This window comes from Nuphar pumila, chromosome 10 (genome assembly GCF_984573655.1).
Source record: "Nuphar pumila chromosome 10, dmNupPumi1.hap1.1, whole genome shotgun sequence".
In the NCBI taxonomy this organism is placed as follows: Eukaryota; Viridiplantae; Streptophyta; class Magnoliopsida; order Nymphaeales; family Nymphaeaceae; genus Nuphar; species Nuphar pumila.
The window spans coordinates 92,785,999-92,804,308 of record NC_143258.1 but is presented as its reverse complement, the minus strand read 5'-3'; the positions used below and the strand labels follow the sequence as shown (position 1 = coordinate 92,804,308).

The 18,310-nt window shown below is 35.6% G+C and overlaps 1 protein-coding gene across 1 annotated transcript; it reads left to right on the top strand.

The window, feature by feature from the left end:
• The first annotated feature begins 1,518 nt into the window (after positions 1 to 1,518).
• On the top strand, positions 1,519 to 10,163 carry LOC149827376 (uncharacterized). The gene is made up of 3 exons (XM_090019322.1): positions 1,519 to 1,620; positions 9,317 to 9,519; positions 9,610 to 10,163. Exons 1-3 carry the CDS (start codon positions 1,519 to 1,521, stop codon positions 9,863 to 9,865), a joined length of 561 nt encoding a protein of 186 aa, XP_089875448.1. The 3' UTR covers positions 9,866 to 10,163.
• Positions 10,164 to 18,310: the final 8,147 nt, after the last annotated feature.

The window sequence follows — 18,310 nt, the reverse complement described above, 5'->3', positions numbered from 1 at the left end:
AATTTGGTTTTATGCCTGGAAGATCAACTATGAAAGCTATACATCTTCTTAGACAACTTATTGAAAGATATAGAGAGAGGAACAAAGATTTGCATATGGTTTTTATTGATTTAGAGAAGGCATACGATAGAGTACCTAGGGACGTTCTCTGGTGGACAATGATGAAGAAAGGTGTTTCTCTCAAGTACATTAGTATAATTAAAGATATGTATGAAGGAGTAGTAACCAATGTCCGCACTTGTGGAGGGGTGACAACCAATTTCCCGATAACGGTTGGGTTACATCAAGGATCTGCTTTAAGCCCTTTCCTATTTGCGATAGTGATGGATGAGCTTACGAGATCAATTCAAGAAAATGTACCGTGGTGTATGTTGTTTGCTGATGATATTGTTTTGATTGATGAGTCTAGAGCTGGGGTTAATGCTAAGTTAGAATTATGGAGACAGACATTGGAAGCTAGAGGTTTTAAGTTGAGTAAGAGTAAGACTGAATATATGGAATGTCGGTTTAGTAAGCAACGAAGTAGTGATGGGAGTGTAGTGAAGCTTGGTGAGCAAGATATACCGGTGAATGATTATTTCAAATATTTGGGATCCATCATTCAAAAGTATGGAGAAATTGATGGAGATGTAAATCATAGGATAAAGGTTGGGTGGATGAAATGGAAAAGTGCTACTGGAGTGTTGTGCGATCGTAGAATGCCATTGCGGTTGAAGGGAAAGTTTTATAGGACGACTATTAGACCCGCTTTACTATATGGTACGGAATGTTGGGCTGCCAAGAGACATCATATTCAAAAAATGAGTGTAGCTGAGATGCGGATGCTTAGATGGATGTGTGGAAATACAATAAAAGATAAGATTCGGAACGAAGAGATACGTAAGAAGGTAGGTGTTGCACCCATTGAAAATAAGATGCGAGAGAATCGTTTACGGTGGTTTGGACATATTCGGCGAAGGCCTAATGATGCTCCAGTTAGAAGGTTGGAGAAATGGGAAAATATATTAGTTAAAAGAGGTAGGGGTAGGCCTAGGAAGACTTGGATGGAGATGATAGGAAAGGATATGAATGCTTTGAACCTCACCGAGGACATGGCGTTGGATAGAAATGATTGGAGGAAAAGGATTCATGTGGAAGACCCAAAATGAATTTCTTTTTTGGTTCATATCGCTGACCCCAATTGTTTTGGGATGAAGGCGTAGTTGTTGTTGTATATATATTTATATCTTCAATGTTTTTCTTATATTTTTATATATTTTATTATATAGTTTTAAAATTTAAATTCCGAGATTTTCCAGATTTCCGAAAAAAATATTTTTTTATTTATCCCCGGATTTTCTTTTGCCGAGAAAGCCCCGAAAACGGGGGTGCCACCACCAACAATCAGCACATTCCGCAAGCAACAAAGCGCGGTCTCTGCTTTTTGCTTCGCTTATGTTGACTCTTTTCGCTCTCTTGTCTCCTGCTATAAAAGAGAGAGAGAGAGAGAGAGAGAGAGAGAGAGAGAGAGAGAGAGATATGGCTGAAGGGAAAGCGTCCATCCTGGTGGTGATCCTCGTCGTCATACTCAGCCTCTTTGCTTTCGGCTTCGCCGTTGCTGCTGAGAGGAGACGCAGCGTCGTAAGACCTCTCTCTCTCTTATAGGGATGCATAGAGCTGCATTTCATGATTTGCTTGTGCATCATATCCTGCTGTTAGGAGTCTTTTGGTTGTTTCGGAGGTTGGTTTGATGTCTGTTTTCAGTTTTTCCTCATCGATCATAAAATGGAAAATGGTGTTTGTAAATCAGTATCTGCTTCTCTGTTTTATACTCAGCCTGATCTCGAAGACTAGAAAAATCTCTGCACGCCTGTGTTCCTAAAAGAAGAAGGTTGCATGGGTTTCTTACTTTACATTACTGCTCTGTGTGAATGGAGATGGATGTTGTTTCTGATGTGTGGTCTTGAATGTACTCAATAAATACGATTGAAGCTTGATTCTGTGCGAACATGTGCACATTCTATGCATTCTTCGAGGCCTACTACAATACAAGTTAGTGGAGAGGAGCTTATTTGGTGGTGGGGATTTGAGTTTTGAGCTTATTTATTGCACTTTCTGTTTTAATTTTGCTGACAATAGAACTCTTTTGAGAATATGGGTGATCTTACCTCTTTGTGGTTTTTCTTTTTGTTCTTCCTTTCATTATGCATGTTTCCTTCTCATAAAGGCATTATGATCACTAGACTCCTTCCTTATTCTCTGTGCATTGTATCAATTTTTTTTCTTAATAGAAATAGGAATGGAGTAGGGATTGTTATGAGTCGTGAGTTTATAGATAATGTAGTTGAGGTCCGTAGGAAGGGTGATAGGATTTTACTTATTAAATTAGTATTATGTACGGATATTATTAATATTATTAGTGTTTATGCACCTCAAGTAGGTTTAGATGATTCCATTAAGTGTTAATTTTGGGAAGATTTAGATGGAGTATTACAATGGACACCTTATGGAGAAAAACTTTTCATCGGCGGTGACCTTAATGGACATGTAGGCATTAGTAGGGATGGATTTGAGAGTATCCATGGAGGCTATGGTATAGGAGAAAGAAACGAAAGTGGAGAAAGGATTTTAGATTTTGGTTTGTCCTATGATATGATCTTAGCAAACACTTGTTTTAGGAAGAGGGAGTCTCACCTAGTAACGTTTAAAAGTAGGGTTAATACGAGTCAGATAGATTTTTTCCTACTTAGAAAGAGAGATAGGGGTTGTTGCATCGATTGTAAGGTTATACCAGGAGAAAGTGTAGCTACACAACATAGAGTCTTAATTTTAGATCTTAGAATTAGACAATGTTGCAAAAGGGATAGACATAGGATAGACCCTAGAATTAAGTGGTGGGCACTGAAAGGAGCTAAACAAAAAATGTTTGTAGAGAAGGTAGTTAAGGAAGTTGATTGGTGTCTCGAGGAGGATTCATAATTAATGTGGAATAAGATAGCGGGTGGCATGAGAAAGGTGGCTAAGGAGGTATTGGGTGAGTCTTAAGGCGATGCACTGTTAGGTAAGGATACATCATGGTGGAACGAGGATGTCAAATTAGCTATTAAGGTTAAAAGAAAGTGTTATAGAAATCTAAGAGTCGTGATAATGATAATTTGGAGAAGTATATGATAGCAAAGAAGGAAGCTAAAAAAGTAGTTCGAAACGCGAGGGATAAGGTATATAAGGAGGTTTATGACAAGTTGGATACCAAAGAGGGTAAGAAGGATATTTATAGGCTTGCAAAGATGAGAGATAGGAAATCGAGGGATTTGGTTATCGTTAGATGTATCAAAGATGAAACACAAAGGGTTTTAGTCAAAGATGAGGAGATTAAGGAGAGATGAAAAGATTATTTTGATAAGCTATTTAATGAAAGTTATGCTCAGGATCTTGGAGACTTGTCCATTCCTTTTCATGAGATGAATCATGACTTCATGCACAAGATTCAAAAGAAAGAAATTGCAGAGGCTTTGAAGAAAATGAAATCAAGAAGGGCAGTTGGCTCAGATGGTATACCTATCGAGGCTTGAAAATGCTTGGGAGAGAAAGGTTTAGAATGGTTGACAAATCTTTTTAACAAGATTTGACAGACAAATAAGATGCCTAATGAGTGAAGGAAGAGTACTTTGGTGCCTTTATATAAGAATAAGGGTGATATACAAGATTGCACAAACTATCGTGGTATATAACTCATGAGTCATACTATGAAACTTTGGGAGAGGGTGATTGAGTCTAGGTTGAGGAAGGTTGTCATGATATCAGAGAATCAATTTATTTTTATGCCTGAAAGATCAACTATGGAAGCTATACATCTTCTTAGACAACTTATTGAGAGAAATAGAGAGAGGAACAAAGATTTGCATATGGTTTTTATTGATTTGGAGAAGGCATACGATAGAGTACCTAGGGATGTCCTCTGGTGGACAATGATGAAGAAAGGTGTTTCTCTCAAGTACATTAGTATAATTAAGGATATGTATGAAGGAGTAATAACCAATGTTCGCACTTGTGGAGGGATGACAACCAATTTTCCTATAACGGTTGGGTTACATCAAGGATCTGCTTTAAGCCCTTTCTTATTTGCTATAGTGATGGATGAGCTTACGAGATCAATTCAAGAAAATGTGTCATGGTGTATGTTGTTTGCTGATGATATTGTTTTGATTGATGAGTCTAGAGCTGAGGTTAATGCTAAGTTAGAATTATGGAGACAGACATTGGAAGCAAGAGGTTTTAAGTTGAGTAAGAGTAAAACAAAATATATGGAATGTCGGTTTAGTAAGCAACGAAGTAGTGATGGGAGTGTAGTGAAGCTTGGTAAGCAAGAAATACCAGTGGATGATTGTTTCAAATATTTGGGATCTATCATTCAAAAGTATGGAGAAATTGATGGAGATGTAAATCATAGGATAAAGGTTGGGTGGATGAAATGGAAAAGTGCAATTGGAGTGTTGTGCGATCGTAGAATGCCATTGCGGTTGAAGGAAAAGTTTTATAGGACGACTATTAGGCCCACTTTACTATATGGTACGGAATGTTGGGCTGCCAAGAGACATCATATTCAAAAAATGAGTGTAGCTGAGATGCGTATGCTTAGATGGATGTGTGGAAATACAATAAAAGATATGATTCGGAACGAGGAGATACATAAGAAGGTAAGCGTTGCACCCATTGAAAATAAGATGAGAGAGAATTGTTTACGGTGGTTTGGACATATTCGGCGAAGGCCTAATGATGCTCCAGTTAGAAGGATGGAGAAATGGGAAAATATATTAGTTAAAAGAGGTCGGGGTAGGCCTAGGAAGACTTGGATGGAGATGATAGGAAAGGATATGAATGCTTTGAACCTCACCGAGGACATGGCATTGGATAGAAATGATTGGAGGAGAAGGATTCATGTGGAAGACCCAGAATGATTTTCTTTGTTGGTTCATATCGCCGACCCCAATTGTTTTGGGATGAAGGCGTAGTTGTTGTTTCCCATTCTTTTTACAGTTGACAATTCTGGATCTATAGACTAATACCATTTCCCCGAAATTGATCTACAACCATTTGCATCAGCTGTTTTGATGTGCATTTTCTCCTAATATTACTCTTTTAAAAACCCTCTTGGTGTCTGGGCCGTTTAGTAGAATATTTTGTCTAATATGCTCCAGCAGTGTGTCATTATGATATGTTGCCTTTTTCATGCCTGTTGCCTACCTCAAGGATAAAGTTCTTTAATTTAGTTAGTTTCCTATTTTCTTTGAATGGATCTGCACATTTTTGTATTCTAAAAACCTAAAACAGATTTTGGCTTTCCAAATCTTCATAACTTGAATTATCCATGCTACTGATTTTTTATGTATTTTTTTTTTCTGAAACATGTGTGCTGTTTCATATGCTTAAACAACTTATCTCCTTGAACAATGACATTGAAGAGCTTGCTTAATTGCCTTGCTAATATGACAGTGAAATAATGTTCTCAATACTTGGTAAATAAAATTGCCAAGGACCTGCAAATGCTTCGTACGACGTGTGTAGCATATTAAGCATAAAAGTTAATTGATGGTTCCTCCAATGAAACCACCATTCCAAATATTATTGCAGAACATCAGGTTCTTTTGATGTGATGGACTATTTTAAATGGATTTGTTTACAACAGAATGATGCAAAGAAGAGCTTTAGATTCATACCATGTAGTATGGGTTTGAACTGGTTTTGCATTATACTTTCTACTTGTGCCCTTTGTGAAGACACTGCTACCTTATGAATGGTGTAGAAGCAGGCCCTTGAAGTGGAAAATGCTTTGTGTTCCTATCTACATGCAACCTGGATGTGAACACATGCTTCAATCCTTCATTGTTAACTTCTATATGGGATGCATTAAGCACCAGTGAGAAAATGTTTGGAGTGACTTAAGTGATTGGCTTTCATACTTGTTTTTTGTTTCTAGCAGGTTAGAGATTTTTTGTATAACCACTTGTTTGCCATGTTAGGAAGATATTCCATAGATTCTGTTTAAGATGGTCTAAATCAGTGTTGTAAGTATCGTTACCTTGCACACCCGTATCAAGATATGGGTACGATACACCCCCTGTATCGTACTATACATCCCGATATAGGGTGTATCTTACGATACACAATTAGTGCATTTTATGTTGCACTCAATTTGTGTTTTTTTTTTTTGAAATATATAAGAAGACTCCTTAAGGTGAGTTTGTGTTCACTCCTAAAGAATTCTTGCAAGAAGAAGTCTTCATTTTTTTTAACTTAAAAAAAATTGGTTATGTAAAATTTTTAAGTATTGAAAAACACTTGGGGATTTGTTTTTGTTTATGTAAACATGCACTGTTATAGATCTTATGACTTGTTAGCTTAGTGTTGTTTTTTATTTCACAATTTATATTTTTCTTATGAGATATGCATGCCATTCATAGCAGCTCATGGAGACATAAATGCTTCATATGTGATTTTTATGGTTGTATTTTGTGCAATTCATCATTGTTTCATGTGATATGATTTTTTTAGAATTTTTGCTAATTTTTCTTGATTTTTTGAAATTTTTTTATTAAAAAATTCTGATATGCTTATGATACGATACGATATGGTGTTACTTTGGGCCCGACCGATACGGGTAACGATACGATACTTACAACCTTATTCTAAATGATTGACTAATTTCATACATGCTGCCTTCAAATACATAACTAAGAAAAATACTAGATGTTTAACAAGAATAATGATCTTTGTTCATAACTTGAGCAGCAATGAACCTTCTCTTCAGCTTTCATTATGTCATCTGTTACTTCTGTGGAATTTTTCTATTCCTTGTGATGGGATCTAATAATCTATTCACACATTCTTGCATCAGATATATATATATATATATATATATTAGTTGCAGATTTTTTTAATCCTAAAGCTACTACATAATTTTGGTATGCATCATCTGTTGCAAAATTCTTCCATCTGAAAACAACTGTTATTTGCATTATTATATATATATATATATATATATATATATATATATATATATATATATATATATATATATTAGTTGCGGATTTTTTTAATCCTAAAGCTACTACATAATTTTGGTATGCATCATCTGTTGCAAAATTCTTCCATCTGAAAACAACTGTTATTTGCATTAATAGTGAAAATATGATGTCTGCATGATTTACCTGTGCTGAAATCTTTTGTATTGCTTCTCTTCAGTAGCCAATTGTCTTCTTAAAATCATGGGAATCAGCAAAAGAAATGAACTTGATGAAAAAGTAGGCAGAGAACTATCAACATAATGAACAGTATCCTGATTCAAAGGGACATGTAACTTAGCCATTCTGTTGCTTTTTAACACTATTGGACATTAACATAGATGAACGTGGGAATATACGAGTCATAGCCTCCTAATAGACATTATCAATGTCTTGTCCAACCAAGTCCATCCCTGTTTTGATGCATTTTGTACCCATCAACTTTAGGTTACCTTGGCCTAACTTGTGTTAGATGTTAGTCAAGTTAAACCAAGAGTCATTTTTAATTCCTTTACTAGTTTGCTGCATCCTGCTACAGCAGGTCGGGAGGCTTGTTCTCTGCCTTCGGTTCCTCTTCTACTACCCTAATCCTTATTCTTCTCCAATATACTTGACAGTTAACACTGGGTCTTGGCCACTCCTTGGTTTCCTGCCAAAAATCAGAGTGACAGGAAGGAGAAATGAGATTAAGTTGAAAAAGAAAAGAGACAAGGATGACAAGGTTTCATTTTTTGCAAGAATTAAAGATCAAATATAATGTGTCCCTCCATTGACCTATTTCAAGTGAGGTTCGTGCAGCCTTGATGCAAGGTGTATGGCTACATCCATGATGCAAATGCTTCATGGGCCTTGCACGTTGCCTTGATGTGAATGCCTCATACCTTGAGGCAGTCCTCTTAATAACACTAGTTTCCTCTTATCAGTATAAAAGAAAAACACTTCCCATCTAAGTCCTATAGAAAGTTTGTCTTTACAGAATAAGCCATCCTTTGATGAATACATTATTGGAGGACTAATATCAGCTCTTAACCACGATCAATGTCAGAGTTTTAGTGTATATATTCCTAATAGGCATCATATATGCATGTGGAGGATTCATGTCTTAAAATTTTAGCTCTGGTTAACTGTTAATGCAGGACACAAATGGTGTTTTAATGGTTTTTTTGGTTGGCCAAAAATTTATTGGTTTTGTTTTGGGAAAATTCTATTTAGGGTCTAACCTTTTGCCCCTAATCCCAAATATGTGCCACACGTTCTGAAATTCCAAATATGGGCCAAACTTTTCCTTAAAACTATCAAACAAGGGCCTGCATTTATTGTTGTCTTTTAATTTTGGTTAAATCATAAGTCAAATTACAATAATGACCTTCATCATTAAGAGTTCAAACTGTTTACTTTTTCTTTTCTGAGGATGAATGAGTACTTTTTAATCTTCAAGGGACAACAGAAGGAACCAAAAAGGACTCACGTTTTCCAATATGATGGATGTTGACATGAGGTCCCTGTTTGACAGTTTTCAGGAAAAGTTTGATCCATATTTGGAATTTCAGAAACGTGTGGCCCATATTTGGAATTAGGGGCAAAAGGTTGGCCCCTAAATGAAATTCTTGCTTTTTTTTCTTTTTCTATTTTCACGTTGCATTTGGTGTGTGAAATTTGCAGCGGCATAGGGGGGGATGGCCATCACATCATCTTGCTGCTGGTTGGTTGGTATTGAACCTTTAGTGGACAATTTCTGTAAATCACATCATGCAATTGAAGGACATAATCAAGAATTCCAATTCAGGGATAAAGATTCCTTTGAAATACTGGTCATGAATATTCATCCCAAACAGCCATGAAAATCACTGTTTACTAATCTGCTTATATGTTTTTTCGCTATCTTTGGTTTGGGTTCTGAAGCAACCTTGTCCATTCATATGAGTACTATTTAGATGCTGTAAGGTAGTTGGGACTTGGGACCATACATAATGGAAAAGCAGGTACCATGGTTGAATATTTCTAGTAGTCTTACAATTTTCTAATGAAAACAAGTTGGGTGCTTTTTCCAAGCATGATAAGGCAAAAAAAAAATGTGTAGCCAATATTTCCATGCGAGTATCAAACCCTTGAACTAGCTGGATAAGAATATTCAGGATCATTCTCTCTCTCTCTCTCTCTCTCTCTCTCTCTCTCTCTCTCACACACACACACACACACACACACACACACACAGCATTTCATCAATCAACGTCTTTACATATCAACCTTTTCATCTTTTTCATTATCATATGCAGGGTAGAATTGAGAAAGATGAATACAATGCTACATACTGTGTTTACAACTCAGATATTGCCACTGGTTACGGAGTAGGCTCTTTTTTGTTTCTTCTCTCAAGTCAATCAGTGCTTATGGGCATCACGAAGTGCATGTGTTTTGGGAGGCCATTAACCCCTGGAGGAAGCCGTGCTTTTGCTATCATATATTTTGTATCTTCTTGGTAAAGCTTTTCCTTTGATCAATATGGAGATGCCTGTGAGTATCCCTGATTTTGTGTGCAACTGTGTAGATTGATCCATGTCTCTTGCAGGTTGACTTTCTTGATTGCAGAAGCATGTCTTATTGCTGCTGCAACGAAGAATGCTTATCATACTAAATACAGACATGTGATCAATGCTGATGATTGGTCTTGTGAATCTCTGCGCAAGGGAGTCTTTGCTGCAGGTGCTGCATTTGTGGTATTCACAATGATTCTCAATGTTTTCTACTACATGAACTTCACCAAATCTGCTCGTCAAACCACTCATGCAAAGCAGTCTGTAGGAATGACTGGTCGCCATGCCTGAGGAATTCAGCTTATCTGTCAAAAATTTTTACTTGATGTGATTTCCCTCTTTAAATAGTCTGTGGAAGTTGAAAATGGAGATGTTTGGGATTTTGAGATATATGAGAACACTACGTAGCCATGTTTAAAAGCTTAGTTAGAAGCTCATGTTTAAAAGTATACCTCCAATCATTATCATACCGTCTTCTTTATCAACCATAATCTTGTAAAAGGAAAACTGTAATGCAATTTAAATTCCTTCAAAAGTTTGTACTAGAGGATGTGCAGAAGATACGTAAGAACCCAAAGAATTTTCTATCCCATAATCTGTCTAAACTGAGGCCAGTTGCACTGATGATTATCTTGATGGGACAAATTTTCTGTTGGTGCCATTTCTATAGCTTATGAAACTTTGCCCAGTTTACTTATTGTTCATCTTGACCTTAGAACACCCATCCTTGGTTGGGCCACTGTTTTTACAGTTCATGATACTAACAAATGTTTAGCAATCTTCTCTATATAGAAACCGATGATGAAAATGCATTGTCTTGAAAATGTGATTTTGTTACTTGGCATAGGAACTTACAAAGTAGTCATCCCAACTTTTGAGAAGAGCGAACTCGATCATGTTGTTGGGCTGCATGAAGTGAAATGTTATGGCGCCATACTTGCAGAGATATTTGTGGCTCAGCACTGGATTGTGAAGTTGAGGAAAATGTGATTTTGCTGACCACAGAATGTATTGAACCAGATAATATTGTCTCCTTTTGATGGTTTGACCTACAAAGTTTTTTTCTTTCGATGAGTGACCTACAAGGATTGAACTTCCTACTAATAATTAAGATACCATGCTTGGTGGTTTATTGGGTGGTAGGGCTTCTATGTTTGGATTTTAGTTGGGCAAAAAAGCTAAAGGGCCTGTTCATAAAAGGAAAGTTTGAATGCAACTTGGCCAATCCAGCCTTGGAGTGGTGGCTCACAATCAAAGTTGCATTCAAACTTTCCTTTTATGAGCAGGCCCTTTAGCTTTTTTGCCCAACTAAAATCCAAACATAGGAGCCCTACCACCCAATAAACCACCAAGCATGGTATCTTAATTATTAAATCAACCAAAATTCCTGTCTCCAAGATGAAGATCCAACCAAAATAAGAATCCCAAATCAAAACAAAAAAAAACCAGTGCCACTCCTACGCCAGCACATGATTGAACCAACTACAAATTGCTTGTATAAAATATTACTAGAAGTGCTAAAATAGTCCTAGCCAATATTATGCACTAAAGGGCTAAACATAAATATCAAATTTACGAAAAAGGTAAGCAACGGGGACACATGGCTCAAGTCTGTTTCAAATTGATGTTACATTTCTGTTCTCATTCTTCTAACAATCATCCGTAAGGGCTTGGGTGTCGGTGACCCCACCGGGGCATTACCTCGTGGAGGGACGGGCCCATTAAGTGGCATGGTTGTTGGTGAGGGTTTCTCATCATAAAAAAAGGACTCTGTAAATCCTCGTCACCGCTCTCAATGTAGGCTCCCAAATGGAGTCTTGACGTATGAGACTTAATGTTGTTGAAACGTACTTTTTATGAGGACAGGTAGTGTGTGAAATAGTGCGGAGTTGAAATTCTTTTTTTTAATCAAAGTTTGTGTTTGAATGTGTACCAATGAAATAAAAGGTTAGTGGTGTGAGTGAGTTAGTGGTATAGGTGTGCCTATAAAAAGGCATTAGATTTGTGTTTGAGGGTGTTTGTCTTTGATTTTGAGTGTTGTGTTCTCTGCTTTATGTTATTTTCTTGTGCTCCTTTGATAATGTATTGAGATATTTTTAGTGTTTCTTTTTATGTGTGTGTGGTAGAGTTTGTGTTCTTCTGCTTCTTCTAATACTTTTGGTATCAGAGCTTAATTGATGAAATTGGGCATAACAATGTGGTGGTGAAGGTTGTAGCTAAAGCAAAAGATCTTGAAGCGGTGCATAGAGGTAATCATTTTTGTGATTCATGATGTGGAATGGTATGAACACACTCAACCTCTCACAATCTCTGGTTCTTATTTTTTAGTGATAAAAATTATGAATTTTAGATTATAAAAATTTGAGCATTCTTCATCTCACAAGAAATTTGGGATCTAGTAGAGATTGGTTCTCTAGGAACAGACAGTCATAAAGCAGGGAAGAAACTGACAAATGCGATTTGAAAAAGTAACTTCAAGGCTTTACTTATATTGCAATAAACAGTTACATATTCTATTTTTTCTTGAATTGCAAATGCCACAAAAACAAAAGAAGCATGGGACATATTAAGGCAACAATTTCATGGTGACAAAAAGGTAACCACTGTGAAACTCCAAACTCAAAGTAGAAAATTTAAGACACTATTTATGAAAGATAGGGAGTCTATATATGTTTTCTTCTCTAGAATTTCTATTATTAATAATCAAAAAATGATCTTTTGGATAAAACATTACCGGTTAAAAGATTGTAGAAAAAGTTCTAAGGAGTTTACCTTCAAAATTTTATCATATTGTCATTGCTATCGAGGAATCTAAAAACTTGTCAACTTACTCTCTTAATGAACTAATAGGTTCTTTGATGGCTCGTGAAATAAAAATGAACAGATCAATTGATAAGAACACTGAGCATGCATTTTAGTCAAAGGTGAAGATTTTTGATAAAGAAAAAATTGATAAAAAATTCTCTGATCAAATGTATGCAGGAAAAGGCAGAGGAAGAGCCAGCTATCGTGGTTGTAGTCAAAGATGAGGAAGATTCTACACCACCCATCAGAAATAGAAAAGTGGTGAGAAAGTAGATAAAAAACAAAATCACAAGGGAAAACATTATATATTTTGTAAAAATGGGTCATATTAATCCATACTGTTGGGATGAAGTAAATAAAAAAAACAAACATTGTCAAAGAAAAGTAAGAAAAAGGTAATTTATTTCTCACTTGCTTAAATTCAAATAAAATTACTAGTGATGTGCGGTTTCTAGATAGTAAATTTAGTAACTACATAAGAAGCAAAAGGGATTTGTTTTGCCACATGGATGAATCAATTAAGCTTGAAAAAAAATGACAAGCATATAAAAATTGAAGGCAAAGATACCATCATAGTTAAGACTAAATCAGGTGGTGAAAAAAAAATTTGTGACATCTATTATATTCTTGGCTTAGCTCATAACTTGTTTAGTGTGGGTCAATTAATTCAAAAGGGTTATTCAATAATATTTCATGATAATATGTGCAAAATTAGAAGTAGAAAATCTAATGTTCTATATATTAAGATTCACATGGCTGACAACAAGATGTTCTCTCTTGATATCTCTTATCTTTATTAGTGTTCTTTTGCTGCTAATATAAAGAATAACTCTTGGCTATGGCATTTACGTTATGATCATTTGCACTTCAATGGTTTGAAGTTGTTAAGTAAAAAATAGTCGCTACGTAGTTTGCCATCTATTGTTTATATTGATAATGCGTGTGAAGGTTGTGTTTATGGTAAGCAACATAAACGGTCATTTTCTATTGAAAGAGCTTGGAGAGTCAAAAAGTCTATTGAACTAATTCATACTGATATATGTGGACTGGTACAAACTCCATCTTTGAACAAGAATAAATAATTTTTATTATTTACTGATGATTTTTCTTGTATGATTTGAGAGTTCTTTCTTGTTCAAAAGTCAAAGACATTTAAAAAAAAATCAAGAATTTAAATATCTTATTGAAAAAGAAAGTGGGCATGTTATAAAAACTCTTCGGACTGATAGAGGAAGAAAATTTTTATCTGATGGATTTGGTTCTTTTTGCAAGCAAAATAGCATTTGCAAGCGATTGACTATATGAAAATACACCGAAACAAAATGGTGTTTCCGAGCAAAAAAATTGAATAATTTTAAAAATGGCTCAAAGTATGCTAAGTGAAAAGGGGCACTCAAATAATTTTTGGGCTAAAGCAGTGACGACATCAGTTCATCTTTTAAACATATCACAAACTAAGGCAGTGCATAACAAGACTCCATATGAAGCATGGAGGAAACAGAAACCTGATGTAAGCTTTTTAAGAATCTTTTGTTTTGTTGCTTATGCTTTGATTCATTCTGATTGTCTTGCCAAAATGGATAAAAAAAGTGAAAATGCATATTTGTTAGGTACAATGATGAAACAAAGGGTTATGGGTTGTTTAATCCTACTACTAAAAGGTTGATTATTTGAAGAGATGCTTTTGATGAAAATAGTTGTTGGGATTGGAACGGAGAATCATATCAATATTTAACATTTTTTGAGGATGAACTTAAGTCGACTCCATCAAATGAGAATGTCATTCCATGAGTTTTCATCTTCTTCCTCTTCGAGAACATCATCTAGTGATTTGAATGACCCTGACAACAACACTCCTCCACAGAAGGTATAATCCTTGCATAAAATTTATGAATCATACAATTTTGCTTTTATGGATGCAAAGCCTACCAGTTATGAAGAAGCATGTGGAAAAGAAAAAGAAAATGAATATATGAGAGAAGAAACTACAGTCATTTAGAAGAATAACACATAGGAGCGTGTTGGCTTACCACCTAAAAAATATATAATAGGTGTGAAGTGAGTCAACAAGATGAAGTGCAACTCTGATGGAAGTGTGAACAAATACAAAGCAAGATTAATTATAAAGGGGTATACACAAAAACTGGTATAGATTTCTTTGAAACTTTCTCTCTTGTTGCTCGAATTGAATCCATTAGACTTGTATTAACATTAACAACTCAGATAAAATGAAAAGTTTTTCAATTTGATATCAAATTAGCTTTTTAAATGGGTTTTTAGAAGAAGATTTGTATGTCGAGCAACTAGAGGGATTTGTTATTGATGAAAAAGTGAAAAAAGTTTACAAGTTGAAGAAAGCACTCTATGGTTTTAAGCAAGCACCAAGAGCATGATATAAGAGACTTGATTCATACTTTCAACAAAATGATTTTCATCAAAGTGAAAATGAGCCTACATTATATGTCAAAGTGAAAGGTAATGATGTTCTCATTGTTTATGTTTATGCAAACAATATTATATATATTGGTTCTTCAAATCTTCTCATTGAAAAAATTAAGAACGGTATGATGCAAAACTTTGACATGACTGGTTTGGGGCTCTTGCATTACTTTCTTGGACTTCAAATTCATCAAACAATTGATATTTTTATCTTTCAAGAGAAATATGCACTTGATCTTCTTAAAAGGCACACTATGTCAAATTGCAAGGAGAGTTCTACTCCAATGAACATGAATGATAAGTTATCATCAAATGATTAAACAACTCATGTATATCCAAAATTGTTCAAAAGCATTGTTGGTGGGTTAATGTATTTAACTTTATCCCATCCAGATATCTTGTTTCCTGTTAGCTTGGTCTCAAGATTTATACATGATCCTTTGAAACATCATCTTAGAGCAACCAAGCGTACTCTTCATTAGATTCGTGCATCTAGCAACTCTGAAATCTGATATAAATCAGTTTATAATTTTAACTTAGTTGGTTTTACAAACACTAATTGGTTGGTTTTATAAAAGACAAGAAAAGCATAAGCAGGTATGTTTTCAGTCTTTGGTTCAGGTGCTATATCATAGAGCTCAAATAAACAGTCTTCTACAACATTATCATCATTTGAAGCCGAATATATTGCAACTTTCGCAATAGCTTGTCAAGCTATATGCATGAGAAGAATTTTAGAAGATGTGCAACAATCTCAAGTTTCTTCTATAAAAAATTATTGTGACAACATGTCTACAAAAGCACTAACAAAAAAAATTGTTTTCATGACAAAACCAAGTACATCGAGTTATGCTATCATTCCATTCAAAATGTTGTTGCTGAATATATAATTGTGTAGAAATATTATTCTAAAAATGATCAAGTAGTTGATGGTCTCACCCAAGCACTTTCACATCCAAAGTTCATCAAATTCAGAGATTTACTTAGTGTCTCTAGTTTTGTATCAAAGGAGAGTAATGCGAGTTAATGTTGTTGAAATGTCCTTTTTATGAGGACATGTCATGTGTGAAATAGTGGAGAGTTGAAAAGTCTTGAAAAAGTGAAAGGTTGTGCGTGAATGTGTAACTATGAAATAAAAGGTTAGTGGTGTGAGTGAGTTAGCGGGTTAGTGGTATACGTGGGTTTGTGCCTATAAAAAGGCATTACACTACAAGAAAAATGTTAATTAGCGACGAAAATAATTCATCGCCAATTTGTGATGGATTAGCTAGAGAAAACTAGTCGTCCCTAAAATTGAAATTAGTTATAGAATTAGCGACAAAAAAATTCTGTCTCAAAATCCCTCGCTAATTAGCAATGGATTAGCGATAAAAATATTTCGTCTCAAACTTTGTCGCAACTTCACGATGGATGAGCGACAAATTTTTTTTGTCACTACGCTGTTGCTAATTTGCGATGGAGTTTGAGATGTTTCTGTCGCTAATTTCCTGTCTGCGGTGCCACCTCCTCCCTCTTCGCTTTTGCCAATCAGCCAGAGCTGTGGCGCCACCGTGACGACCATCATCTGCATGCCGGATATCTCCTCCCTCTCCTTCTCCACCCCCTCTTCAATCAGACCCCCTCTCCCTCGCTCGACTCACATAGTCAAACCCTCACTCACCTCGCCTGTCGCCTGCACCTGACGTCAGTGCTCTCCCTCTCATCGACCCCTTTATAGGTAACCTATCACCCCTCTCTCTTTCTCATGTGTCTTCTTCTACTTATTTTGCTTCTCCTTCTCTTTCTTTTCTGTCGACCGGCAGGGGCCTGCCATTCTTCTTTTTTGGCAAACCATGGCCGGCCGGCAGGGGCCAAAGCCCCTGCCAGTTTTTTTGACAGGTCGGCAGGGGAGACACCCCCTTCAATGACAACTCCTTTGATAAAGGCAGCTACACACGAGGTGAATCAAGGGTGAGAGAGAGGGGTGTCCTCCTCTTCTTCATGATTCTTCAATGTTTTTCAAAAGACAGCAAGCAAAAGGAGATATTGAAAACCCTCCTTTCACATCTGGGGTTTTTTATTGGCAAGGGAGAGGAGGAGACGTTGTCGAGGAAGAGCCATTTCCTCCATGGGGTTTCATGTTGCTGCCTAAGGAGCCTCAATGGTGGGTCTTTGGTTCAAATGGGTAAAATAGGAATCCAGTTAAATCCAAACCTTGAATAGACATTCCTATTTTGGGTCGTCAATGGTGGATTAATTGTTGTTTAAGACAGAGTTTGTTGTAAACTATTTGCATTTATGCTAGAAATTGCATTCTTGTCTTTTATTGTGAAGCCTTGATTATCTTTAGCACCAAAATTTTGAAAATTTTGGAATGACCAACCTCTCTTCCTCTACCACCACGATTGTGCCCTCTTAGAGAGAAGAAGGCAATGACCGACATATTTGATTGTTGAGGAGACTTCAGATTTAACATTTGAAGTCACTTTTTTTTTATTTAGCAAAAGATCATAAATCTCAAAAAAAATTGGAAGCTTTTCAAGAGAGTAGTAATAATAATAATCATAATAATAAAACTTTCATACTCATTGGGCAATCCATTTAAGGTAAATTAAACAAGATTTGCATACGAGACTCATTGACAACACATAAGGAATCTACAAGAAATTTACATGATTCAAATATTTCATCATGTTCTTTTATATGCACCAATTTGGTCGACAGTCTTTGTCATTGCAGGTGTATAGCAGAGCAAAATGCGTGATGCTTAATGCTAAGTATCGCATGCAGCTTAAAATGCCATGAAAAAAAAAACAAGAAAAAATACAAATGCAAAAGCATGCAAATCAGGTAAATACTCGTGGTGAGTAAATGATGCAAGCACATCACATGTTATTGACTTTCTTGCTCACACACTCACTTAGTTGTAGATATCTAGGACTGTTTTACTAGAGTTTGGAGATCATGCTGAGCATGATTTGAATGTATGAGAATAGAAGTGCTCTTATTTTTATAGTTTGGATTCCATACTAGTCATGGTAGTAGTTAGCAGGATATTGAAGTGTATTTGTTGCAGGTACATGTTTGACATTGTTGTGATATGAATGATTAAATGTATTGCAATATTTGACATGACTATCCATGCTTGCATGAAATTATTTTCGATTTGATTATGCATTCCATATAAAATTATATCATGAAAATATGCTTAAATTCAATATATCGTGTTTGTGAATGTGATTTCATCTTTCTAAATATCCTTGTGATATGTGTAAATATGATGTGATGGTGTTACACAAAAAAATATTGAATTATCAATGCATGCATAATAGTTCATGAAATTGCACTTTATGTTAAACATGTTTGTGGTAGAGAGGAGAAGAAAATTTATGCATTATCTGAAACAAAAAAATTGCTCACCAACAATCACCAAACAAGAATTATTAAATAAATTAGATATTTTATTCATAATAGCATTATTATGATTCTCTTTTAACTGGTAAAGATAATATC

What these genes read in the sequence shown, in the direction of transcription:
- LOC149827376 (XM_090019322.1), top strand. Translation starts at nt 1,519, where the DNA reads ATGGCTGAAGGGAAAGCGTCCATCCTGGTGGTGATCCTCGTCGTCATA. An exon ending in CTGAGAGGAGACGCAGCGTC is followed by an intron (nt 1,621 to 9,316) that starts GTAAGACCTCTC and finishes TATCATATGCAG; the next exon opens with GGTAGAATTGAGAAAGATGA. An exon ending in ATATATTTTGTATCTTCTTG is followed by an intron (nt 9,520 to 9,609) that starts GTAAAGCTTTTC and finishes TGTCTCTTGCAG; the next exon opens with GTTGACTTTCTTGATTGCAG.